The following is a 27450-nucleotide window of genomic DNA, read 5'->3' as shown; positions in this document are numbered from 1 at the left end:
TGTGCATCCTTTGGTGAAGGGAACTATTTCCCCTTCCCTAAACTTGGGTTTAAAAAATCAAAGCGGTGGTTATGTTTTGTTAACATGTACTGAGGCCTTCTTGTAAAACCTGACACTACGCTAAGTACTTTAAAAAAAAAAATTTATAGTTGATTTACAAAGTTCTGTCGATTTTCTGCTGTACAGCAAAGTGACCCAGTTTATATATATATAAATATATATATATTCTTTTTCTCACGTTATCTTCCATCATGTTCCATCATAAGAGACTGGATATAGTTCCCTGTGCTGCACAGCAGGTTCTCATTGCTTTTCCAGCCCACATGCAGTAGTTTGCATTATACTAAGTAATTTACATACTGTTTCTCACTTAGGTCTCCTGATAACTCCATGAGGTAGATACCATTATTATTCAATTAATAATAATATTATTATAGAAAGAGAAGGTGTAAGAAACTTGCCCCAAGGCCAGTGTGTGCGTCACAAAGCTAGGCTCTGGTTCTAAGTCTGTCTGACTCCAAAGCTCCACTTAGTCACTGCTGCACTGCCTGCCATTCACGTTTTCTTAAAGTGAGTGCAAAATTAAAAACACCCAGAGGCCAGTCTTTTCTCAGCACAAAGATTGTATTGTTTGATGTTTCGTGGTAGGATTTGTGGTCTCACCAGTCCCTAGGCTAGCACATGGCCCGCTTTGAAGCAGGAACACTTGACCTTTGGTGAAACTATGGAGATGCTACCTGGCAGGCTGAGGGCACAGCTCAGAATTCATATTAGAGCTGCCTCCTTCTCCTGGGCTGCCACTCCTATGTGGATCATATTTCTATCAATAGCCCACCTGAAGTGGTGTGGAGCACTACCGAGCTTTTATCTTTTCCAAATCTTGTGACTTTATTATTAAAAAAAGAATAGTTATTTCAGGAGTTCCCATTATGGCTCAGTGGGTTACGAACCCAACTAGTATCCATGAGGATGTGGGTTTGATCCCTGGCCTCGCTCAGTGGGTTAAGGATCCTGTGGTGCTGGGGCTGTGGCATAGGCTGGCAGCTGCAGCTCTGATTCAAACTCTAGCCTGGGAACTTTCATATGCTGCAGATGTGGCCCTAAAAAAAGCAAAAAAAAAAAAAAGAAAAAGAAAAAAGAATAGTTATCATCGCAATTAAAGCATTTCTTAAATTTAGTGAATTCTAAAAATCTTTGAGGAGAGGAGTTCCTGTTGTGGCGCAGCGGAAATGAATCCGACTAGGAATGATGAGGTTGTGGGTTTGCTGCCTGGCCCCTCTCAGTGGGTTAAGGATCTGGCATTGTGCTGCTTGGATCTGGTGCTGCTGTGGCTGTGGTGTAGGCCGGCAGCTGCAGCTCCTATTGAACCCCTAGCCTGGAAACCTCCATATGCCATGGGTACAGCCCTAAAAAGCAAAAAAAAAAAAAAAAAATTGAGGCACAAAAATATCTTTGTGTTACAAAGTGTTACAAGTATACACATTTTACAAAATTCATGGATGTGAAACTGATTTGTACAGAAGAATCCTCAGCTACCTGGAGAAGCAGTTTCCTTTTGGAAAGTCATCCTGTTGTCTGGTGCTCTGCATGTTCGGAGCTGAGCTAATGATGAGACAGCACCATCCTCTGATGATATTTTTACAATCTGGAGACAGGTGCAGTGGGGAAAAAGACTACCTCTTTTTTTTGGTCCTTTTGTTTTTTCAATGGCTGCACTCGCAGCATATGGAAGTTCCCAGGCTAGGGGTCTAATTGGAGCTGTAGCTGCCAGCCTACCCCAGAACCACAGCAACGCCAGATCCAAGCCAAGTCTGCAACCTACACCACAGCTCACGGCAACACCGGATCCTCAACCCACTGAGCGAGGCCAGGGATCGAACCCTCAACCTTATGGTTCCTAGTCAGATTCGTTAATCACTGAGCCACGACGAGAACTCCGTACCTCTTCTTTTGAGTAAGAGTATGGCTTTGGACATATACACACTGTGGTAAATGGAATGGCTACCCAACAGGGACGTGCTGTCTAGCACAGGGAACTCTACCCAGTATTCTGTGATCATCCATGTGGGAAAAGAATCTGAAAGAGAATGGATGTGTGTCCATGTAGAACTGAATCACTTTGCTGTACAGCAGAAATGATCCCAACATTATAAGTCAATTAAAAAAAATAGAATATGGCCTTGGACAAGATGTCCATTCTTTTCTCTGAAAGGAGGGCCATCTCTTGCCACGTTGAGCTAAAAAAAGAAAACAAAAATAGCTGCTTTTTCAATTTCTAAAAAAAAAAAAGAAAATAATGGGTTGCTAGTTTATGGGTCAATGTAAACACAATGTAAAAAGAATTTTGAGGGTCATAATCTGACTTTCTAAATTGTAGCACATGCCATTCTGTTCCAGGAAAGAGTGAACTTCTAAGTCCTTTCATGTGTTTAGAATAAAAGAAGGATTACAGCTGATCAAAGGATTACAGCTGCCAGCCTACACCACAGCCACAACAACACCAGATCCGAGCCACATCTGCAACCTACACCACAGCTCAGGGCAACGCTGGATCCTTAACCACTGAGCGAGGCCAGGGATTGAACCCGCAGCCTCATGGATACTAGTTGGGTTCACGACCACTGAGTCATGATGGGAATGCCAACATCACCATTGTGTGCACCGAGAAATCAAAAACTTCATGTGACTCACTTTATTGCTATATTCGCTTTATTGAGGTTGTCTGGAACCGAACCCGCAATATCGCTGAGCTCTGTCTGTACTTAAGGGGGCTGTCGTGCAGATGAAATGAGACAATAAGGCACTCGACTCAGGCTGGGGAGAGAGTCAGAGCTCAATAAACAGAAGCTACGAAACCTCATGATTTATAGTAACCATAGATGCCATCTAAGTTTTGGACAATTAACTTAGATTATATATGTATAACCTGTATATGTGTGCACATATATATACACACACACCCGACTATATATATAATTATAGTTAGATATTAGTCAGAATGTTGTCCTTCGGTATATTTGGTTGACACCCTGAGCCTTTCTTCAAGGCAGGAACTGGGCACTACAGCTCACACCCAGGCTTCCTCAGCCACTGGCTTTCTAGATCCATCAGCTGCCCTCCCCAGGGCTGTGATGTGGTTCTTATCTGCCTGGGTTAGGGGAACAGCTGGGCAACAGGCACCAGGGATCTCTTTCTGTTGCTTTCAGGTTTTCTTGTAGTTGTGAATAACCAAGAAAGGCAGCCAGCAGGGATTGTGTTCGTGCTGTCACATGATCTCCAAAAGGCCTCTCTCTTATTGGGAATGTTTGGCTTGCTATCCATAGGTCCCAGGTCCCAGAGGTTTCATAGTCTGGGGCTCTGGCATGGCACCGCTCTTCTTCTCTTAGAGTGTGTTGTCTGAGGCTCCATACTAATTCTGTTACACATGTGCTTCATAATTAATACTAGTACCAATCAATTAGTATTAGTAGATTATATACTAACATTCTGTATTAATACTCATCTACTAGCCTGGCTAATAGGTGCTCCTCTGGGCCACTTCCATCTTACTCCCCTCCCCTAGTCTCTTCTTCTTCACCCCACACCTTCTTTTTCTTCCTGTCTTTTTTTTTGGGGGGGGGGGGCCTGCGCCCATGGCATGTGGAGCTTCCCAGGATAGGGGATCAAATTGGAGCTGCAGCTGCCAGCCTACACCACAGCCACAGCCATGTGGGATCCAAGCCACATCTGCAACCTACACCATGGTTCATGGCAATGCTGGATCCTTAACCCACTGAGTGATGCCAGGGATTGAACCTGCATTCCCATGGATACTAGGTGAGTTCATTTCCACAGAGCCAAAGGGGGAACTTTTTTTTTTTCCCTAAATAAATAAACAGCTGGAGTTCCTGCTGTAACACATGACAGTATTGGCAGCGTTTCTGCAGTGCTGGGTTGCAGGTTTGATCCCTGGCTCAGCACAGTGGGTTGAAGGCATTGTTGCCGCAGCTGTGGCCTAGGTCACAGGTGGGGCTCGGATCTGATCCCTGGCCTGGGAACTCCAAATGCCATGGGGCAGCCAAAAAAGAAAAAAAAAAAAAAAGCTGACATTTATTGAGTGCTTGCTATGATAATCTGTATAATAAGAGCACTGTTATAATCACTTTATACCTACTAAGCCATTTGGCTCTCACAGCCCTATGAGGGGCACTATTACTATTACTTTTTCACAGTAGGGAAAACTGGCTCTGACGATTAGGAATGTGTGCAAACCCACGCAGCTTCAAAACTTTCAACAGCCTGTATCTCCTTGCTGTAAGTTCTTGGTCATTGTAATACGAATTCATAGAGGAGACGTTCAGTGATGGATTTCCTCAGGTTCTCAGTGTAGGATAGTCCCCTTCCTTCCTGGAGGTGGGCATGGAGTGCATAACAGGCTCTCTGAATTGGGGGGCTCATCTGGTATAAGGGGGAACCCTCAGATCCAGGAGGTTTTTGCCTGCTTGCTAAGGACCCTCAGGGGTTGTTGAAAGACAAGATCAGGTTTTATGGGACTTGAATTAGAAGATTGTGCTAATGGCTTCTGTGGCTTTTTTGGAGTGAGGCATTTTTATTCATGTCCAAGCCAAAAGCAGATGTGTTTTTGTGTGTGGTTTTTTTTTGTTTTTTTTTTTTTTTAGGAATGGTTAAAGTTCAGCGGTTGGGGATGGGGCAGCGATTAGTGAGGTCATCAGCCTTCACCCTTGGGTCTTTTTCAGAATGAGACAGGAGTATAAATCTGAAACAAGCCAGTAAGGAAACCTGCAAGGGTCTCCTCACCTCCGGCCCAGAACTGACCACGGCGAGCACCCCTCTTCAAGGGCCCACACGGGTCCTTGGTTTCTGCCGGAATCCCGGAGACAGGCCTCTTCTTGGTAACTTGGAACAGGGCTCTGTCAACAGAAAGGCTCTATTTGGACTAGGCCTGCATGTAGGTCAGTCACTGAACTCTGAGTATCCGGTCATGCTACCAGGGGCCCACGGGGTGAGCAGAGTATTTTCTCCAATGGAGAAGGAGTCAGGTACACAGAGGAGGCCGCCCCTGGCTTGCGCCTACCACGGAGAAAGTGCGTTTCTGACCGCTGGGGGGGAGTCTCAGGCTCACACAAGTGGGACCTGCGCTCTCCCCCAGGGCTCCCTGGAAGGTGGCTTTGTGAGCGAGGCTTCCAAAAGGGGAGAGAGCTGATGCTGTGCCCTGGAGGGGCGACGGAAGCAATGAAGGCTGTGAGCGAGAAGAAAGGATGAAATAGCTCCACCAGGGGTGGTGGTGGAGTGCGGCTGCTGAGGGTGGAATCAGCCCAAACTGCACGGATCGTGCGTGGGCCAGGAAGCGTTGGGAAGGGCAGGGTTGGTGCTCGGGGTTAAAGGGACTCTGTCATAAAACCCAGTGTGGGCAGGTACGCGAAGGCGTTCACGTCCGCCACGGCGAACACACCCCGCGTTAGTCAAGGTCCTTATCACTAAGAGTCCACAGTCACGGCCCGGGTGATCAGAGGGACCGGAGAAGCGGGGCGGTCGGGTGAACCCCTCCTCTGCTTAGGGGTGACGGGTGCCATCCAGGCACGCCCCCTCTTTCCGCAGCTCCATTCTCTGCTCGCTCCGGCCCTCGGGAAGACACACGCTGGCCGGTGGCCGCGTGCCAGCCAAGTGAGGCCGGGCCGCGAGGGAGGGGCAGGGGCCCGGGAGGCGGCGTGAGGTCCCTGAGATACGGCCGCGCGGCCCCTCCTTTAGACTCTGGACGTGCGGGTACCCGGGCCACTCTGCCTCCGCCTCCGCCTTATAAGAAGCCCCAGCGCCCGCAGGCAGGGCGGCCGAGAGGCGGGACCAGGCCACCGCGGAGTCGAGGGCGCCGCGCCCCACCTGTCGCGGCGGCGCCGAGCCATCGGTCGCGCAGGGAGATGGGCCGCTACTCGGGCAAGACGTGCCGGCTGCTCTTCATGCTTGTGCTCACCGTCGCCTTCTTCGTGGCCGAGCTGGTGTCGGGCTACCTGGGCAACTCCATCGCGCTGCTGTCCGACTCTTTCAACATGCTGTCCGACCTGATCTCGCTGTGCGTGGGCCTGAGCGCCGGCTACATCGCGCGGCGCCCCCGCGGGGGCCTGGGCGCCACCTACGGCTACGGCCGCGCCGAGGTGGTGGGCGCGCTCAGCAACGCCGTCTTCCTCACCGCGCTCTGCTTCACCATCTTCGTGGAGGCCGTGCTGCGCCTGGCCCGGCCCGAGCGCATCGATGACCCGGAGCTGGTGCTCATCGTCGGCGCCCTGGGGCTGGCGGTCAACGTGCTGGGGCTGCTCATCTTCCAGGACTGCGCCGCCTGGTTCGCCGGCTGCGGCCGCCGCCGCCGCCGCCCACAGCTTCAGCAGCAGCAGCAGCAGCAGCAGCAGCAGCGGCCGGCCGGGGGCGGCATCCCCTGCGCTTTCGGGGATCCTCCGGGCGCCGAGGGCCGCTGGCCAGCCGCCGCCCCGCCGGCTCCCGGCCGAGACTCGGCCGTGACCCTCCGCGCGGCCTCGCTGGACAGGAAGGTCGAGAAGGGGGCGACCGTGTTCTCAAACGTAGCAGGTGCCTTTCGGTTGCATCCTCCGGTCCGCGTGGCCTTTCCCTCCGGCACACACTCCATTCCTCCTCGCCTCACGCCCTTTTTTGCTTGTCTGCTTTTTTTTTTTTTTTAATTGATTTCCTCTGCAATCCGGCTTTAAGTCTCTGCCGTTAACCGAACATATTACCCACGATTTTCCCCCCTTCTGGATCCTTCGGTCCCCTTTGCCTCTTTCCCCTCCCCCACCCCCTCTGCAAAGGAGTATTGATTTTCTGGGAAATCAGTTATTGCTATTGGGCAACAGAGAGCCCTCCCAACCCTCGCCTCTTCATTAGATGCTACCTGAACTTTGTTTTTCTCCCTCCCCCTCCGCCTGTCCTTCCATCCCCTCTGGGGTTATTGGATTTGGGGGTGGGTTCGAACTGCCTCTTTGTTTTAACTTGAATGGAAGTGTGAATGAAGTTCAAAGGTGAATCCCTAGGCTTTTCCAAGGCCACCTGTGCTGCTCTGGGCTGGGTGATTTGGGAGGGCGGGGGGGGGGGTGTCCTGATAAGCTAGTTGGAGTTGAAAATAACGGAACTTGTTTTTGAGTCCCTTGGTTCTTTTTGTTTGTAGAACTTATACACAACACAAGGTTTCTTCTTTGAATGCAGGTGACTCCCTGAACACCCAGAATGAACCAGAAGAGATGATGAAAAAGGAGAAAAAGTCCGAAGCCCTGAACATCAGAGGTAGGATTGATTGGGGGCCGGGCTGAAATCCTTTGCAGTGTTACATGTGGACTGGGCTGTGTGCTTCCTTTCTGTGTGCCTTGTCACAGGTGTGTTAGAAAGTAGGCGGTGACATGCCGGGACTATGACCTTGGTCTCTTGCCTAATCAGGGCATTGATTCTAAGGGAAACAGAGCTGCTAATGATTTATCCTTGCTCTGCTTGGGCTCTGCTCTTGCTGCCTGCTCCAGGGCCTCCCACATCCATGGCATGCTTGACTTTGTCTGCTTGTGGATATTGCTAACATACAACGCAGCTGATTTGAATTGAATATCGTTTTGATAAAGGTTGGGAGAGAGGAGAGGGGCTGCCCTCTCAGGTTATGTCCTGAGGGCCCTGCTGAATGACCCTGATTGTCCCCTTGTGGCTTCAGCCTGAAAGCTGCTCCTGGGTGGGGCTGAGGGCTCTCTTGAATCTCCACCTCCAGGCCCACAGTGGGGGTTCTGGGGTGCCACGTGGAAAGCACATCACTAGTGCTCCTCCTGCCCTGTGCTCAGGGTCACAAGCCCAGGGTGAAGTTCAGCCCAGGGAGTTCAGGTGTGCCTTACTCACCAGACACCAACAGGTGCACCGCCTGTCCCCTTTCCAGCACCTTGGGCACAGGTTTGCTTTCCAGCACAAGTTTGCTGCAGAAGGAATCCTGAGGGTCCGTCTCCAATCTGATGGAAAATGTCAACAGAGATTACGCAAAGATCATTATCTCTGCGTGTTGGGGAAGCCTGTCTCGTGGCTTAGAGGGAAATAGTACAAAGAACAGCCAGTGATGCCTTCACGTCTGAGACTCACATCTCCTCCGCAAAGTGATACCCAGAATGGGTTTGGAGGGAGAGTCAGGAAACAGCAGCAACACACGAGCTCCAAAAATTTGTAAATGAGTTAGCTGAAAAAATTTTAACTGCAACATGGGAATTCCTAAAAGGTGTGGTGGTGAGTCTTTTGGGGAAGAGAATCTCTGATGAAAACTCATAATTCTTTAATTTATCCTTCCTTTTTTTTTTAGATTCAGCTTACATATACATCCACATACATATAATAGGTTTTTAAGATAGAGTTTTCCATCATAGCACTTTATCTTTTCAAAGCACATTCTGTTAATTTTTTGTTCTTTTTAAATTGAGAAGTAATTGGCATATAGCGTATTAATTTCGGATGTACAACATAATGATTTGATCTTTGTATATATAGTGAACCATCACCACAATGTCTGTTAGCATCCACTGTCACACATAGTTAGCTTTTTTTTTTTTTTTGCATGTAATGAGAACTTTTAAGATCTACTCTCTTGGCAACTTTGCAGTATGTGATACAGTATTATTAATTATAGTTACCATGACATATGTTGCATTTCCATGTATTATTTCTCCTATAACTAGAAACTTGTACCTTTTGGCTCCATTCACCTGTTCTCCCCCCCCCCCCCCCCCCCCCGGCGCCACCCCCTCATCAGCCACCAACCTGTTCTCTGTCTCCGTGAGCTTTTTTTTTTTTAAGATTCACATACAAGTGAGATGATTGATTATTCCTTCTCTTCCATTACAGAGAAAGAGACCAGGTAGATAGAAAGAAGCAAAGAGTGAAGAGTAGGCCCCAGTAGATGTTGGGACCATGTTTGGAAAGTTGATCTTGCTAATTTTTATTTTCATTTTCTTAAATTTATTTATTTTTTGCTTTTTGGGGCCACACCTGCGGCATATGGAAGTTCCCAGGCTGGGGGTCGAATCTGGGCTGCAGCTGCCGGCCTACACCACAGCCACAGTAACGTGGGATCCCGGCCACGTCTGCCACCTACACCACAGCTCATGGCAACGCTGGATCCTTAACCCCCTGAGCGAGGCCAGGGATCGAACCTTCATCCTCATGGGTACCAGTCAGATTTGTTTCTGCTGTGCCATGATGGGAACTCTGATCTTGCTAGTTTTTAGCCCACAGCTGCTGGAATCCCCCGGTAGAAAGACGTCACAGTGGAAAAGTGCCTTGGCCTACCTAGCTGAGCCTTGTGGTCCACAGGGACCCATGTACCTCTAGCTTCTGATGGAGGTAAATAATTCAGTGTCAGAATGATTGGGCTTTGGGTTCCAGCTGCCTGGGTTTGGGTCCCGGCTCTGCCACTTGAGAACAGTGTGACTTTGGGCAAGTTATTGAACCTCTCTGAGCCTCCATGTCCCTCATCTTCAAAATGAGGAGACTCATAGTACCCTCTTCATGGGGTTGTTGTGAAAAGGGCTCAGGCATATGGGAGGAAACCCAGCTACCATCTTTATGGCCTGCATGCTCGGGGCCAGACCCCATTCACGAGTGGGTCACTTTGCCTTTGTAACAGCTTTGTGAGGTGGGTCCTCTTGATCGTCTCGTGGTGAGTAGAATTGCTGGGCTCCAGCCTAGGGTGCTTCAGGACAGGGAAGCGCAGGGCCCTAGCGGTGGCCGGCGCGAGCCTTTCCATATTTCTGGCCAAGGGGAAGGCTGGCCTCACCTTGGGTCCCGGGTCCTCATCTGGAAGCCACGACTCGGAGAAGGAGCTCAGTGTCTTAAAGCTGGAAAGGCCCCAGGGAAACTGGACTCCAAGCCCTTCCCTCTAGATGAGAAAAAGGGACCAGCAGGTCTGGGGACTACCCAGCTCACCCGGCTAGCGGTGGAGACAGGGCTGGTGTCCTGGGCTCCTCCTTCACATGTCTGGCGCTTTCTCTCGGTATACCCCGGTGCCCATGCAGGATGGCTGGCTTCTCAGTGTCCACAGACCGGTGAATGGCTACCTTTGGGACATTTTAGCCACGGCTTTAGAGAGCAGGACTGTACCCCAGACCTTCAGGGAATAAATAGTTACGGGAATTCTTGTGAACAAAAATCATTTCTTCATTTTCCTTTACTGTTTCTTTCATGCCAATGGAATAAAAAAAAAATGCCTTCTAACAAACACGTTCTGGAGTTCCCGATGTGGCTCATCCTGTCCTCACACTGGAAGGACTCGCTGGTCCGGAGTGAACACTCCTTTCTGGATGTTTCTGTCCTTCTCTTCACCCCTTCCCTGCCTCACCTCGATCCCTCAACTGTCTCCCTGCTCCCCACCATTTAAGGCAACTTATTGAGGGGTGAGCAGGGCTTAGTCCGGCAGGTCTGGTTCAAGTCCTGGGCCAGGGATCATCACATCTGCATCCCCATGGATACTAGTCAGGTTTGTAACCTGCTGAGCCACAATGGGAATGCCTAATTTTTTAAAAAAATGTTGGCCAAGCCCAAGGTACACAGAAGTTCTCAGGCCAGGGATTGAACCTGCACTGGTTCAATTTTCCTGAGCCGCTGAGGGACAACACCAGCTCCTTACCCTGCTGTGCCACCAGGGAGCTCCAGTTATCTATTTTATATACAGTAGTGTGTATATGTTAATCCCATTCTCCTAATTTATCCCCCCCCCCGTGGTTTCCTCTTATAACCATAAGTTTTACTTTGAGATCTGTGTATTTGTTTCTGTTTTATAAATAAGTTATTTTGTATCATTTTTTTTTGTCTTTCTAGGGCTGCACCCGCGGCATATGGAGGTTCCTAGGCTAGGGGTCGAATTGGAGCTACAGACACTGGCCTACACCACAGCCACAGCAACATCAGATCCAAGCTGTATCTGGAGAAGCCTTTCCTGAGATTTTCCTTCCCAGGGAATGATCTTCCCTCTAGAAGTTACTGACACACTTATCTCACAATCCTGCCAGTGGACTGTGGCCCCCAGAAGATAACGAGCATATTTGCACAGGAGGCCAGAAAACACACTGCAATAACCAATCTCGGGAATTTAGTGAAACGATGCCATAAGCAGTTTTTCAAACTAAAGATCACAGTAGTTTGGGTCATAAAATCAATTTAGTAGAGTAGGATCAGCATTTAGAAAATTAACTAGAATTGGAGTTCCTGTCGTGGCTCAGTGGAAACCAATCCAACTAGCATCCATGAGAACGCAGGTTCGATCCCTGGCCTCGCTTAGTGGGTTAAGGATCCTGTGTTTGCTGTGAGCTGTGGTGTAGGTCACAGATGTGCCTTGGATCCTGTGTTTGCTGTGAGCGGTGGTGTAGGTTGCAGACATGGCTCGGAACCGGCATTGCTGTGGCTGTGGTGTAGGCTAGCAGCTGCAGCTCTGATTTGACCCCTAGCCTGGGAACCTGCATATGCCTTGGGTTCTAGTACCTAAAGAAGACCAAAAAAAAATTAACTAGAATTAAATGAAATAGAATAGAAAACAGTAATAAATCATCTGTAAGGCCAAGTCTTGTTTTTTCACAAAACCTGTGTTTCGGGGTATGTTTGTGCATGGGCTGGGATGCAGAATATGATTCTTACTGTGGATTATGTGAACAGTAAGTTTGAACACCCTTTCGTGTAATTCATAGGGGCTAAGAGTGAGATATTTTTCAGAAGTGGAAGCTGAAACTAGAATTTAGGACTTAGATAGGAGGCACAGTGGTTCTTTGGTCAGGCTAGCCAGACTTCTGTCCCCACTCAAACGCTTTCTAGCTGTGTGATCTTGGATAAGTTACTTAGTTACTCTGTGCCTCAGTTTCCTCATTTGTAAAATGAAGAGAGTAACCATTTCAGAAAGACCTTAAGAGAACTTACTGTGTAAATACATGCAGCGTATGCACATGCCATGCATACGTGCCCGGTGCCTATGTGTTGGCTTGCATTACAGTTAGGATTATTAACTAAAAGACAGAGATTACTGAAAAAAAGTTCATGGAAAAAAACCCCCCAAAACAGACAATCTCAGGCAGTGAAAATGATGTTGAGTGTTGAGTACACATGGGTAATATTTAGCCTTTTTTTTTTTTTTTTTGGCTGCACCTGTGGCACATGGAAGTTCCCAGAACCAGGATCAAATCCGAGCAGCAGCTGTGACCTACATCACACAGAGAACTGGGAATCCTTAACCCACTATACCACAGGGGGAACTCCAGGTCTTCATATTTGTATGCTGCCCTGGAAAAGCTTAAAGTTTGAGTTTTCAGTTCCTCCTGGACGAACAAGGTATAGAGACCAACTCTTGGGACTGTTTTGAGTTTCTGTTTGTGGTCGAGGTGGGACTGAGGCAGAAGGAGCTCCTCTGGGGGTGAGGTGGGCAGCAGGGGGCATGGAATTTGAAAAGGGGGCTATGTAATGTGTTTATTGAATCAGGATCCTAGTACTATAAGCATTCAGTCAGGAGGAAATACGGGGATTCTTTTTATTCTTGTATTTTTTGGGGGAAAAGTTGCCATGAGTTATATTCAGTGTGTTTACAAAATGCCATTTTGCCTATGATGCTACTCGGAATCCTAAAACTGTTGCCAAGAGGAAAAATTAGCCTGTTCTAAGTGAGGCTATGTGAATTCTACCAGGTGAATCTGGGATATTGGAGAAGCAGATCTTAATCTATAGGCTTTCTTCTAGAGCGGTGCTTTGGCACCTTTTTTTTTTTTCTTTTTGTGTTTGAATCACCTGGGGATCTTATTAAAATGCAGAATCAGATTCAACGGGTCGGAGGTGGGGCTTAAGATTCTGCATTTCTCACCAGCTTCTGGGTGATGCTGAAGCTGTTGTTTTGCCAACCATGCAGTGACGAGCAAGATTCTGATGTTGCTTCCTGTGGGAAAAAATACTTGGTGCTCATCATTTATAATCCTTCTGACACATCTCCACCTCATTCACTAAATCCCAGTTTCATCTCCATCTAACAAACAGCTGGACTCAGAGATCTGCTTTGCTAGGATGACATGTTTTCTGTATCATAATGGAAACTTTCGATGTGGGTCCCATAGGTAAAGGCATCCACAGTTTTTGTGATTTTATCTGTAGAATTTCAATGTCATTTTATTGGGACCAAGGGCTCTTTATTTAGTGGGAATGTTGCTGGAGTCACAGTTCCGGAGGACCTCTGAAACCAAATGCAACTTCAGTGACTACAGACTAAGTGAGAATAGGTAAAAGCATTTAGGGAGGAGGAAAATGGACCAAAATCTCCCATACATCTCCCATAAATCCAGGAAAATGGATCTACATCTCCTTTGTAGAGGGAAGACAAAGCAGAAAAAGAACCACTCTTGGTTATCTCTTAGTTCCCTTTCTTCTTAAAAATGTTTGAAGCAATTTAAAGCAGACACCTGTCTTGAAGAAAAAAACAAAACCAGTTGCACAGCGTCTGTTTTCCGGCTTGGTGCCCTCTGATGGGCAGTGGGTGGCAGCGATGTGGCACCATGAACGGGCACAGTCCCTCTTCAGACTCAGCGCAGAACCTTCCCAAGCTGTTCCAGGTTCTCCGGGTCCTGGGACGATGGACGGAGGTTTTGCTTTCTGAGAAGCAGTGGCCATTGCTTTTGCATTCCAATCCAGCCTGCTGTTCTAACCAAAGAGACATCGGATAGCGATGGGTGTTAAAACACTTGGGAACCCACAAGTCCCCCAGTGCCACGTGGCTCCCAAACCCGGATCTGGGATTTACCCACTTTCCTATCTTTCTTCCCGACAGGGGTGCTCTTGCACGTGATGGGAGACGCGCTGGGGTCAGTGGTTGTGGTGATCACAGCCATCATATTCTACGTGCTTCCCCTGAAACGGGAGGACCCGTGCAACTGGCAGTGCTACATCGACCCCAGCCTGACTGTCGTCATGGTCGTCATCATCTTGTCCTCCGCCTTCCCGCTCATCAAGGAGACCGCTGCCATTCTGCTGCAGATGGTCCCTAAAGGCGTCAACATGGAGGAGCTGAGTAAGTCAGGCGATCCTGACCTGGAACTCTCGCCCGCTTAATGTTCTTCGGGCCAAAGGGCCAGCACTGCTTGGGAGCCGTGTTGGGTGGATGTGTCCTGAGATACACTAAGCCCCAGGCATTGGAGATGTTCCTCCAGCATTCTGTTGCCTAGTAAGGTGACTCACAGCTCCAGGAATGGAAGGTCCTTTATAGCCCAGGGTTCTCTGCCTCGACTGCCCATGTGCCGGGGTACCACCTATTCCTGAGCCATCTGTTTACCTTCACGTCAGAGATTTATTTTAGCTCAGATAAGGCCACTCTGCCCAGAACTTGATTTTTATTCCCCCTATTTTGAAAACATGAGTTACTCATTTGTATTCTAGATCCTGCTGTCTAGTTAACTGACTTTTCTGGGCACCTAAGTCACCGTGTGTCTTATTAACACAGTAAAGTGGGCCATGGTTGGGTTTTTCGGCCACGCCCATGGCATGTGAAAGTTCCCAGGCTAGGGATCGAACCCGAGCCACAGCAGTGACACCACCAGATCCTTAACGCTAGACCTCCAGGGACCTGCATGGACCATGTGTAAATTCAGATGATTCATGACCTCATTCAGGAGGGAATCTGTTTTGTTTGCTTTGCTCCAACAGAAGGTCAGACTCGAATTTATGTGTATCTGAGGATACAAATTTTAGAGACATTGTAAAATGTCTAAATGGGGCGCTCCGCATACTGGCGAGAAACCCAACATGCACCTTTATTCCTCGTGTTTCTAGATGGAGATGGGGTGTTTAAAAGAAGACAGTTTCTGTGCAGATTGGCTCTTTTTCTCTCCATCATTGCTTCACCCGTGAGCTGGCAAATACAAACTAGAGCCCAGGTCCCCTCTGCGGCTGAGAGTTGGGAGACATGATTTCATGACCAGTAGCTGAAATGAGATTTGATGGATCTTAATGCCTTGCACGGCCATCACTAGGCTTTCTCCTCAGAGGCAGGATTTACTGCGGGACTGTCCTGCAGAGCCCATCTCTGCCCCATGCTCTGGGCAGAGGAGGACAGAGGTGAAGGAGGCTCCGATATACAGCATTGTGTCCCTTCCAGGGACTTGTTTCCCTGTGGAAGAAACAAAATAAACATATACACCACAATCAGTGATATATATGGGCTTATGCTGCCTGTTCACAGCAATGTGAAAAGCAAATGTTGAAAAAATTAAATTGTGGATGGAGTTCCTGTCGTGGCTCAGCAGAAACAAATCTGACTAGTATCCATGAGGACACAGGTTCGATCCCTGGCCTGGCTCAGTGGGTTAAGCATCCTGTGTTGCTGTGAGCTGAGATGTGTGAGCTGAAGTCACAGATGCGGCTTGGATCCGTTGTTGCTGTGGCTGTGGCGTAGGCCGGCAGCTGCAGCGCTGATTCAGCCTCCAGCCTGGGAACTTTCATATGCTGCAGGTGTGGCCCTAAAAAGCAAAAAAGAAAGAAAGAAAGAAAAATTAAATTGTGATAACAATAGTAACTGCTGTGGCTCTTACTCCATGCAAGGTAATATCGTTCCAAGTGCTTTCCTCATATTAACTCATAGGATTGAAATAATCATGGTCACTATTGATCACTGTCATGATCATTGCTAATTTATAGATGAAATCGAGGCACAGAGGGACTGAGCGAATTACCCACGGTCATGCACGTGGTAAATGACTAAATGGGGATTCAAGCTCTAGCTGGTTACACGTTGCTCATGATTACCATTCAATAGCATCTTTCTAGATACATACTTATTTTAGAAAGTATGGAAAATGGAGAAGAGCCTGAATAAGAACACAGAAATCTCTCATAATCCTACCACCCAGCAATGACCACTCATCATGTTTTTGTATCAGGTATTCCATAAAACAAAACGTTTTTTTTTGCATGTATACACATTGATGTTTAAAAAAAAAAAAAGGAAAAAAGATCGTGCCGTATATATAGTCTCACCATTTGTTTTTTCGCCCCCAAAATACCTTATTTACCTTTTCTCATATCCTTAAATATGCAACTTTTTTCACAGCTATATCATATTCTCTCACATAAGTGATTTAACGATTTCCTTATTGTTTCTATTTTTTTCATTAATATAAAAGCATTGTCCAAACCATTCTTGTACATAAATATTTGGTTATTTATTTCCTTTCAATTATTAGAATTGCTGGTAAAGGTTTTGGATCCATATTGCCAAATCCTCTTGAAAAAAGGCATCCCTAGCTTCTATTTCCATCCAGTCCACCAGAGCTTCCAACCCCTTGTAAACTCAACAACCCTGGGCATTTTTTTTTTTTTTCTCCCCCGCTTTTTGGCCTATGGATGTTCCTGGGCCAGGGATCGAACACACACCACGGCAGTGACCCGAGCCGCAGCAGTGACAACGCGGTGTCCTTAATCTGCACCGCAAGGGAACCTGCTGGAATTGCCTTTTAGGGGCTAACAATGCCTGATAGAGGAATTCAGAGAGCAGGGGGAGGGTTGTGGGACAGTGTGCCCATATAAGTCCAGCTACTTTTTCCTGTTATTCTTAGCAACTGCATCATTCCGGTGAGAATGCTTAAAGAGGCCATATCCATCCCCTGGTGGCTCCGTGTTTCAGGTGAAGCCCTCACCTTGGGTATCGCTTGCTCTTCCCTGTTCTAGTGAGTAAACTGTCTGCGGTGCCTGGAATCAGCAGTGTTCACGAAGTCCACATCTGGGAACTTATAAGTGGGAAGATCATTGCCACTCTGCACATCAAGTGTCAGCAGGACAGGGGCGATCAGGATGCCACTAGAAAGATTCGAGAAATCTTCCACAACGTGGGAATCCACAGCGTGACCATCCAGTTGGAGAAGGTGGACCTGAAGGAGGCCCTGGAGCACAAGGACCTGCAGGTGCTCTGCAGCTCGCCCTGCATCTCCAAGGGCTGTGCCAAGCAGCTGTGCTGTCCCCCAGGGGCACTGCCACTGGCCCACGTCAACGGCTGTGCAGAGCACAACGGCGGTCCCCCACTGGACACGGTGCCCGCGGATGGCCTCGGTCGACGAGAAACAGCAGACGTGGCTGTTGAAGTACCTTCGGGAGGTTGTCTAAGTGGCTACGGACAAGCGCTTAGCAAAACTCAGGAGAACTCGCATTGTGTCAACAGCACGCATTTTTAATCTGGTGCCTGCACAAGTAAGACTGTATAGATAAGGCATTTTGGAACCACTAGCCTGGCTTGTGGCACGAGCTTTGTGGGTTGTGGGCACCAATCAGCCCTCAGTGTGCAAGCTCCGTGTTCACTAAGGGGTTGGCTCTTGGGGGTGGTGGTTGATTGCTGTGTGGCTGAGAACCCTTCACACCATCCTGGGTGTTTCACGGCGCTCTCCAACCCTTCCGTTTGAACACCTGTTTTCTGAAGTACATGCACTAGGTCGCCCCATCAGGGACGTCGAAGGCCGTGGGACTCAATGGCTGTGGGCACAGGATTCACAGTAGTTTGTTTTTCAAATCGATTCGACCTTCTAGCTGACTCTCAGGTGAGGTCATACCAAGTACGCGGAAAAACCTTCCGAACCATGATCGAATAGCTCGAACTGTAATTCTTTCTAGCAGACTTCTTTCCCATTCTGCTAGAAGATCACCAAAAAGGAAAGTTAGGTGGTCCTGCAGAAAATTTTTTTCTTTGACTCATTTTTGAATAAATGTAAAGTGCATACCTAGTAAAGTGGAACACATTCTCTGAACATTAGAGGAAGTCGAGCTTGTTGGGGGTGGGGAAAGGCAGGAACAAAATGCATGCTGACCATGTCTTCATTGGGGGGGTTAGAGAGAAAAACGCCTTCTGCTGTGAACGCAACTACAGTGATAGGATGTTTCAAATGTTTAAATATAGAAGATAGTTTTTTTTGTTTTTTTTTTTTATCCCTTGGAAGCACGGGAACATGTCTCCTTCTTAATGTGTGACACGGTCCTCTTTGAGAGTCGGTCCAGTTGGGATGGTTTTCATTTCTTGCTTATTAATGATTTGCCTACCTGCCTAAATTTCCCTCAAGTCTTCTTTTATATGATCGCATTGATCTATGCAGCATTTACCAGGAGTAAATGAGTATTCCTGGGATAGAAAAACATATGGCATTGAAGATGCGTTCTTGCAAAAAAAAAAAAAAGAAGAAGAAGAAGAAGCTAGATTGACTTGCTTTTAGACAGCTTTTAAGTGTTGATTATCGTTGCCAACTGGTAATTTGATGGAAAAGTAGATATCCAAGGGAGAAATGAGAATTAATTACATTGCTGCCTTGAATGTGCTTTGAGGAGCTTACACTTTTATATCTCTGACTCATATTGCCAAATTCAAATAAATGTATTAGAATCTGATTTGGTTCCATAACTGACCTGTATTAGTATTGGAGAAACATCGGTATTTAACGTGTTTAGGCAGCCGTATTTAAACCAGAACAGTCTCCAAATGGGAAGTGCCTTTCTAAAGAGCTAGATTCTTTGATAGATTGCAAATGGTCTGAAAATGACAATCTCTGAGGCTCTAAGCATGGAATCCTGTTTAGCATTTGTACAGGACTCATCAGAAATGTGGCCCCGGGAACAGCAAAACACCCACGCTTTACAGCACAAACTCCATTTAAGACACCATGTCTTGGTTTTCAGTTGTAAGGCTGAAATAAGGAAGCAGCTGTGATCAGTAGGATGCACAGTTTTTTTATTCTTCGAAAATGCATTCTCTGGGTTTAAATTGGCTGTGAATTAGGTAAATGGGAAAATGCCTGAATATGTTTTATCCCTAGGAGTTTATTGAGCATATATACTCAGTATTTTATAGTATATGATATCGTGTGTATATACTTAATAGCTAAAAACAGGGGTAAATAGAAGACATTTTAGTTTTTATTTTTGATACTAAAAGTATGACATGTACCCACACAAAACAGAGGATTCTCTATGAAACTCATCACAGGGATACGTGGACCAAATTCTCTTATGTAATTGTTGGTTGAGATGCATTGATTGGAGCCAAAGGAGAAATCTCTTTCTTCCAGATTTGAAGGTCTAATTTGATTTCAAATCACTCTGCTTTTATGAAAAGGGGAAAAAAAAAATACAATTTTACAGTTTTAGTGCCACTGGCTAAAGGAATGCATATTAGTTTGCGTTCAAATAAGGTGCTTTCATTAATCTCTAAAGTATTTTTTCTGGCAAGTGAAAGGCCTTTAATTCCAATATAATTAAATCTAACCTCAGAAAGTTATCTTGATGGACATTTATGAACATACCAGATTATGAAGTATAGTCAATGCGAAAGATTATCTTTTGAAGGTAGTTTGGCCCTGTGTGTTTAATAATGTCCAAACAAGCTAATTAAGTGCAATATTTTTGTTTCGGGTTAGGTGCTTGCATCTGCCGTCTCCGGCACCATGATGCCTGCTGTATGGTATTTTCGCTTGGGTTTTACTCTCCCTTCAGTTGTTCTGCATTTCAATTCTCCCAAGGAAAGGCAAGGATTGTCTTTTTCCCTTTGAATCAGCCCTGTGATGTGGCAGTGGTGCCTGATGGACAGTGAGTTTAAACAACACTGCCTTTTTTGTTGAGATTGGAAACGTACTCAGTTTAGCATTCCTGTGTGCTTAGGTTCCTTCTAGAAAGTTCTCTCTCTTTTTTCTAAGAACTGAAAACAATTTTTTAAAAGTCTGGGCGATCCTCCGTGTGGAGGGGCAGGATCGGGCACACAGAGGGCAGCCCTTACCATCACCTGTTTCTGTGCCAAGAGTCCTTTCTGCACTCTTTCAACACCAACTATAGGAAATACTGTGTCCGCTTTTACTTTCCAACTTCCAACTCTGCTGTTGAAAATAGAAGGTACGTTCCCCCCCCATGATATTTGGCCATTGCGAATATCCACAGGGCTGTCCGTCTCCATTGCTGACCAAAAAAACTCATCCTTTCAAGTTTTGGATAAACCATCAATAATAACGGGAGAGACTGAGGAAGAATTTGGAAGAGTCTCCATATTAGTTGTCTTCTCTTTTTCTTTTTTGACCACTAGCGGGCCAAACCCTAGACGGGGTCAATCAGGAGCTTGCAAGGTACAGTCAGGTTGGGTGCTTTGAACATCAAAAAACCACTGGGGTAGATTTTGGATTATAATAAGGCCGCTGCCTTTTGAGGTAGCAAGAGCTTTTGTTATGCTCTTTCAGTCTCAGGCGTTGTTTACATATTGGGCTGCATAACTCCTTGTGGTGTGGGGCTGTCCTGCTCATTGTAGGTTTTTAGGAGCACCCTTTGGCCTCGACCTGCTAGATGCCCGGCAGCATCCCCCCAAGGTGTGACATTGTCACAGGTCCCCTGAGGAGCAGAATAGCTCCTAGTTCTGAGCCACTGACTTAATCTAAGAGTACTCGGGGTGTTGATGACGAAAGCCCTTCCAGGGCCCAATACTCCTTTTAATATAACCAACCAAATTTGCTCTTTAAAAAAATGTGTTTAAAGGTGGTGTCAAACTATTTACAAAGAATACTGTCACCTTTACATAGGAACTTGGACATTTAAAGAAAAATGTAATTGGGAAAAAATAAGGCCCTTACAAACCAGATTATGCAGATCAATCATGTAACAGCGAATGCAACCAAAAAAACAATGCATTTGTTCTTACTATTCTGTGACCCTCTTCAACTCATAAATAGCCTCAGTTTGATGAATCCACTGCTAAATGAGAAAGGGTTACATCAGCATAATCGATTCTTTGAGTTAAGGAGTTTAATTTTCTACTGATTTGGAACTTGATCGTATTTCTTGTTATTGGTTTCTGAAAAGCAGCTCATCTTAGTGCTAATAACTTCAGATATTAAAAAAAAAATTCTGTCTTATTTATGTTTAACCCAATCCTTTGCCAAATTATATTCATTTCTTTTTCCAAGAGGACAAAATACAGTTCTTGCTTTTAAGTTATCCCGTGTTTAATGTATCTTCACACTCTTGCAATTAAAGTCTGCAAAGAAGGACTGGTTTCAAAAAAATAAGGAAAGATGACTAATTGGGGTTTCTAGTGTGGACTGAGCAAGCCTGCTTATTGTATACGCCTGTTGTTCCCTTGATAAACTGTCACCTATTCATGCTTCTGTGTGTATTTGCACGTGTTTCGCCGCAAGAATAAAGCAGGAATGAAGTTAGGGGTTCAGGAAACTAGCTGCTCAAATGGAACTCACATCAGACGCTAGCCCTCACTGTAATCTAAATGTTCTCATGAATTTGGGGTTTGGCTCATGAAAATATGTTTGTTTGTTTTTTCTAGAGCTTTTCTTTTCAGGTGTTTCATTCTGGACTTTCTGTTTACATGGAACTTTCTTGAATATTGCTAGTTGGGTCAGTGGTTTCCTCCTGGTACAAGGCCAAGCCAGAGACACTGAACCTGCTCCGAATTCTAATGGCAAGAATCTGGAAAGGACAATGATTTTCGAGGGAGAGTGACCCCTTCCCAGAGGTCTGAAATTATGTTACAGTACCGTGGAGTTTTGTTGCTTGAAGCCTTCCTTCTGTCCTCACAGGCAATTTTGCCAAAGTATAATTGTCACATTCGGGGGAATTCTTAAAACGCTAAGATACGAAGTTCCAATAATTCATTCCTAATTGCATGTGGGTTCCCCCCGTCGATGTGTGCATGGATGCATATGGCTATGAGGTGAAAGATGTTCAATGGTGCTGTCAATAAAAAGTTTTTAAAAGGAAGATCCGAGATATGCTGGTGAAAATTAAACCGATCACTCAAAGTAGCTGAGCGTGTTTTGCCTTTGTTGCCTGCTTTCGTCGTTTAATCGCTCAGGATTTTAATAATTTGGGCCGCATTCTCTGTCTCCACTTTGCTGCTCTCTTCCTCATACCCCTCTGCCAGTCTCCACTCTTGGCAGAAATGTCACCGATTGTCCTGGCTATCCCCTGCCTACCATGATCTGGACTGATCAGCTTTTCTAGAGGGCTCTGTTTGGCCCTGGGTTTGTGTAGGAGGAAGGCTGTAGGGATGGAGAGAGTGGAGAGAAGCCAGGCTCTTTTGGGTTTTTGTTTCTTTTCCATTATGATTTATTTGAAGATACTGAATATAGTTCCCTATGCCATAGAGTAGGACCTTGTCCATCCATTCTATTAGACAAGGCTTTTTTTTTTTTTTTTTTTTTTTGCTTTTTAGGGTCAAACCTACTGGCATGTGGAAGTTCCCAGGCTAGGGGTCAAATTGGAGCTGCAGCTGCCGGCCTATACCACAGCCCATGGCACCGCCAGATCCTTAACCCACTGAGCGAGGCCAGGGGTTAAACCTGCATCCTTGCAGAGACTGTCGGGTTCTTAACCTGCTGAGCCACAGTGGGAACTCCTCAATCTTCTTTTTAAATGCATTTTTTTTTTTCCTTTTAGGGCTGCATCTGTGGCATATGGAAGCTCCTGGGCTAGGGGTTGAATCAGAGCTGCAATTGCAGGCCTGCGCCACAGCCACAGCAACACTGGATCCAAGCTGCATCTGCAACCTACGCTGCAGCATCCTGGATCCTTAACCCTCTGAGCACTGCCAGGGATTGAACATGCGTCCTTCACAGACACTAGTCAGGTTCTTGACCTGCTGAGCCACAATGGGAACTCCTGCAATAATTTTTAATTTAATTTACAATTTAATATACATTTAATTTACAATGTTACGTTCGTTTCAATGTATACAGCAAAGTGATTCAGTTTTACATGTACATATATATCTATTCTTTTTCAGATTCCTTTCCTGTATAGGTTATTATAAGAGATTGAATATAGTTCCCAGGGCAATGCAGTAAATCCTTGGTGTTTATCAATTTTATATATGGTAGTATCTGTTAATTCCATACTCCTAATTTATCCCTCCCCTTCCCCTTTGGGAATCCTAAGTTTGTTTCCTCTCCCTGTGTATCCATTTCTGTTTTGTAAATAAGTTCATTTGTATGATTTTTTTAGATTCCACATATAAATGATATATAATAATTGTCTTTGACTTCACTTAGTATGATAACCTTTCACTTAGTATGATAACCTCTAGGTCCATCCATGTTGCTGCAAATGGCATGATTTTATTCTTTTTTATGGCTGAGTAGTATTCTGTTGTATATATGTGCCCCATCTTCTTTACCCATTCATAGGTCAGGGGACATTTAGGCTGTTTCCATGTCTTGGTGGGACTTTAAAGACAGCTTCCCATAGCCCCGATGGCTGGGGCATGGAGAGCTTGTGCTGGATGTGTTCTGATGCTCCAGTGTGCATGTTCAAAGCCCTGGTTAGCACCTGTAAGAGGAGAGGGTTATATAACATTTCATGACATCAGTCTCCTTTAGCACTTGCAGTAGGGAGCAGAGCTTAGAGTCCTTAGTACTCTAGGGCTTAAGCTACAGAATCTCTGACTACTCTGTTTAAAAGAGAACCCTGTCTCAGAGTTCCCATCTTGGCTCAGTGGAAATGAAACCGAGTAGTATCCATGAGGATGCAGGTTCGATCCCTGGCCTCACTCAGTGGGCTAAGGGTCCAGCATTGCCATGAGCTGTGGTGTAGGTCGCAGATGTGGCTCAGATCCCGAGTTGCTGTGGCTGTGGTGCAGGCTGGCGGCTACAGCTCCAATTTGACTCCTAGCCTGGGAACCTCCATGTGATGCGGGTGCAGCCTTAAAAAAAGGCAAAAAAGCAAACAAAAAAAAGGAACGAACCCTGTCTCCCTCTGTGTCTCTCGCCCTGGCTGATGTTTCTTCACAGCACTGTCACTTGGTAACATCATATGACCCATTTGTTTATTTCCTGTCTCTCCAGCTAGAATAAGGCTTTGTACCATCTCCACTGGGTTCTTCGGCCTCTATCACAGTGTTTGGAATAGTGCCACAGTATCTGACAGATGCGTGAATAAATGAATGAATGAGCGAATGAGTAGGTTACTGGCTGGAGGCTTTGGACAAATCCTGTTACCTTCACTGCACTTCAGTTTTCTAATCTGTAGAGGTGGTTAATGATGAAAGCCTGTGTTACCTGCCTTGCGGGGTTGTTGTCAGAACCCTAGGAGATCAGACAGGTGACAGAAGAGTGAAATGTCAATGGATTTTGTTCTCTTAGGCTTTCCGTCCGGGGTTCACACGCTTCCTGTTCTTAGCCTGTCTCCTCTCATCTCTGTAATCCGGTTTTGTTTGTTGAACACCACTGAAAGCTAAATGATGCTAAACACGGTGCAGTCGACATGGGTGGGAGTGGACAGGGGAGAAGGGACCTGGGCAGTGGCACCGAAGACCTCCCCTTGAAACCGGCCTTGGAGTAGGTCCGTGGGTGGACCGAGGTGGAAAGGATAACGCAGCTGGAGAGCAGAGATTTCATCCTCTGGGCAGCTGGCCCGGAGCTTCTGTAGGAGGCAGGTAGAAGGGGTGGAGGGGGCAGGCTGGGGAATGCCAGGAACTGCTGGGGGGACACGTTCCCACCAGCCTCTACGCTGTTCTGCGTTCACTGTTCAGAGGACCTGCCGGTCATCTCCGGTCCTGCCCACGACCTTGACCTCCTGAGCTGTGGCTGAGGACTCACTGGGCGTGTCCTCCAGGAGGCTGCAGACACTCGAAATTCACTGGGAGTTGATCCTGATATGGAAACCAGTGTTCCATGGAGTTCCCATTGTGGCTCTGGAAACGAATTTGACTGGCAACCATGAGGACGCAGGTTCAATTCCTGGCCTTGCTCAGTGGGTTAAGGATCCAGTGTTGCCGTGAATTGTGGTGTAGGTATAAAATGCAGCTCAGATTTGGCGTTGCTGTGGCTCTGGTGTAGACTGGCAACTGCAGTTCCGATTTGACCCCTAACATGGGAACTTCCAAATGCCACAGGTGCAGCCCTAAAAAGAAAAAAAAATAAAGACGAAAAATAAAAAAATAAAATCAGCATTCTGTGGTGGTGATCTTCTGTTGGTTTCAGTGGGAGCATTCTGGCCGCATTCCCTCCCTGCTCCACCTGCCAAACCAGCTGGACACTTGGCACCACATTTAATGCTAACTTCATTCTCATCCGGTGTCTAACTAGTCTTCACTCTCAATTCATGTTCTCTTCAAAGGACTCTTTTAAAAAATTTTTTGAAGTATAGTTGGTTCACAATGTTGTGTTAATTTCTGCTATATAGCAAAGTGATTCAGTTATACATACATATATATATTCTTTTTTTTTTGTATTTTTTGGGGGGGTCCACCCTTGCAGAATGTGAAAGTTCCTGAGCCAAGTATTGAATCCGTGCCACAGCAGTGACCCAAACCCATGCAGTGACAATGCTGGATCCTTAACCTACTGTGCCACAAGGAAACTCCTTATATTCTTTTCTATTATGGTTTATTACAGGGTATTGAATAAAGTTCCTTGTGTTATACAGTAGGACCTCGTTGTTTATCCATCCTATATGTAATAGTTTGCTTCTGCTAATCCCAAACTACCAATCCATTACTCCCTCCCACCCCCTTGGCAACCATGAGTCTGTTCTCTGTGTCTGAGTCTCGTTTCTGTTTCATAGATAGGTACCTTTGTGTCATATTTTAGATTCCACCTCTGTTATCATATGGTGTTTGTCTTTTTTCTGATTTACTTCACTTAGTACGATAATCTCTAGGTCCATCCATGTTCCTGCAAATGGCATTATTTCATTCTTTTTTATGGCTGAGTAGTATTCCATTGTGTATATATATCACATCTTTATCCGGTCATCTGTCGACGGACATTTAGGTTGTTTCCACGTCTTGGCTGTTGTGAATAGTGCAGCAATGAACATAGGGGTGCATGTATCTTTTTGAATTACAGTTTTGTCTGGATCCATGCCCAGAAGTGATATTGTTGAATCATATGGCAACACTAGTTTTAGTTTTTTGGGAACCTCCGTACTGTTTGTTGTCCATAGTGGTTGCACCAACTTACTTTCCCACCAACAGTGCGTTCAAAGAACTCCTGATGTCAGCCCCTCCTTTTCTTCCTCTTTCTTTCTTTGTTTCTAATGGTTGCACCTGTGGCACATGGCGGTTCCCAGGCTAGGGGTTGACTCGGAACTGCAGCTGAGGTCTGCAACTCAGGATCCGAGCCACATCTTCAACTTACACTAAAGCTTGCAGCAACACCAGACGCTTAACTCTCTGAGCGAAGCCAGGGATCAAACCTGCATCCTCAGAGACACTCTGTCAGGTTCTAAACTGGCTGAGCCACAGTGGGCACTCCTGCCCCCCCTTTTCTATGCCTGTCTGTTTCTTGGGTTTAGCTTTATCACCTCACACCAATGCGGGTACAGAAGGCTCCTGACCAGTGTCCTGACACCTTGAACTTCCCGTCAACCCTCTTGCTTCCCTCTGCTGCCGGAGAAGGACAAACTCCTCAGCCTGTCACCGAAGCCCCTCCATCCGCTGGGCCCCCCGGCAAGCTTTATCTCCTCCAGCAGACAGAGGAGTGCCAGGATAACGAGGGAAACTGGAACATGAGCGCGAGTAGGGGTGGATCCCTGAGTCAACTGAGTTTTCTCATGATTTGGGGAGTGACTATTGTGCAGTAGCCTATGCCTTTTATCCTAAAGACATTTTCTTTTTTTTGCGTTTGGAATTGGAGGTTCCAAGTGATTTCCTTTCTGGTTTCTCTCTCTGTCCCAATTCCATCCTTTTCTCTGTGAGTATGTCCCTTTGCCCCAAAGGGTGATTCCCTGTGGACGACAGACTGCCACCCTTCCAGCCCTGGTGTCCTGTGAATGTAATTCTGGGTGGGGAAATGGAGCTGTGATCTCGCTGGTCTTTTGCGGGGCAAAGGAGGGCAGCCTCTCTTTGTCTCACGCTTGTACCACGTGGTCCGGGAGGTGGCCCCAATAGAGAGCCCAAAGACGGGACTGATCACATCGCTTCTTCTAGGCGTGAACATGCAGGCATAATTTTGGTGGGATTCATAACCACAGGGCCATGTGGTTTTTTTGCCTGCATTTTCTCAGGGGAGGGGGAAGGGGAAGAGAAAATTCTCTGAGTGGCCGCTGTTGATATGAGCTTGCAACAGCGACGATAATAACCAGGCCCCCTATCTGTCTCAGAAAACCAGGACCCATGCTGGGCTGTGAGTGTGCGGCTGTGATCTGGTGTGCAAAGGTATTCAGAAAAAAGCCCAAATGTGACACTTTGAGAAGGAGTGAGGCTTGAGGCTTTGCTTTATAGCTTTTGGTTTCTATTGTCAAAATTTGGACTTCAGAGCACTTTCTAAGTGGGGAGCTGTGACTTGGCCTGTGGCCTGACCAAACCCAGGTTACAGAAAAGGGCTTTCCAGAAAGATTTTATTCTAGAAATTAACATATACAGAGTTCCCATTGTGGCTCAGTGGGTTAAAAACCCATCTGGTATCAATGAGGACACAGGTTCAATCCCTGGCCTCGCTGAGTGGGTTAAGGATC

The 27450-nt window shown here is 46.4% G+C and overlaps 1 protein-coding gene across 2 annotated transcripts in view; it reads left to right on the top strand.

Moving 5' to 3' along the window:
• SLC30A10 (solute carrier family 30 member 10) overlaps nucleotides 1-17743 on the top strand; it is a 36034-nt gene extending 18291 nt beyond the window's left edge. Inside the window, exons 1-4 of one of the 2 annotated variants that reach the window (XM_047755165.1) lie at nucleotides 5886-6576; nucleotides 7207-7284; nucleotides 13808-14047; nucleotides 16699-17743. In XM_047755165.1, the coding sequence (XP_047611121.1) occupies nucleotides 5916-6576; nucleotides 7207-7284; nucleotides 13808-14047; nucleotides 16699-17198 (1479 nt within the window). In that variant the 5' untranslated portion in view covers nucleotides 5886-5915 and the 3' untranslated portion in view covers nucleotides 17199-17743. Of the gene's footprint in view, nucleotides 1-5885; nucleotides 6577-7206; nucleotides 7285-13807; nucleotides 14048-16698 lie in introns of those variants that run through there. The other variant, XM_047755166.1, reaches the window with a different exon arrangement.
• Nucleotides 17744-27450: the final 9707 nt, after the last annotated feature.

The sequence above is a fragment of the Phacochoerus africanus genome, chromosome 12 (genome assembly GCF_016906955.1).
Source record: "Phacochoerus africanus isolate WHEZ1 chromosome 12, ROS_Pafr_v1, whole genome shotgun sequence".
Lineage (NCBI taxonomy): Eukaryota > Metazoa > Chordata > Mammalia > Artiodactyla > Suidae > Phacochoerus > Phacochoerus africanus.
The sequence above is the reverse complement of the archived record's forward strand: the minus strand, read 5'-3'. Positions and strand labels throughout refer to the sequence as shown.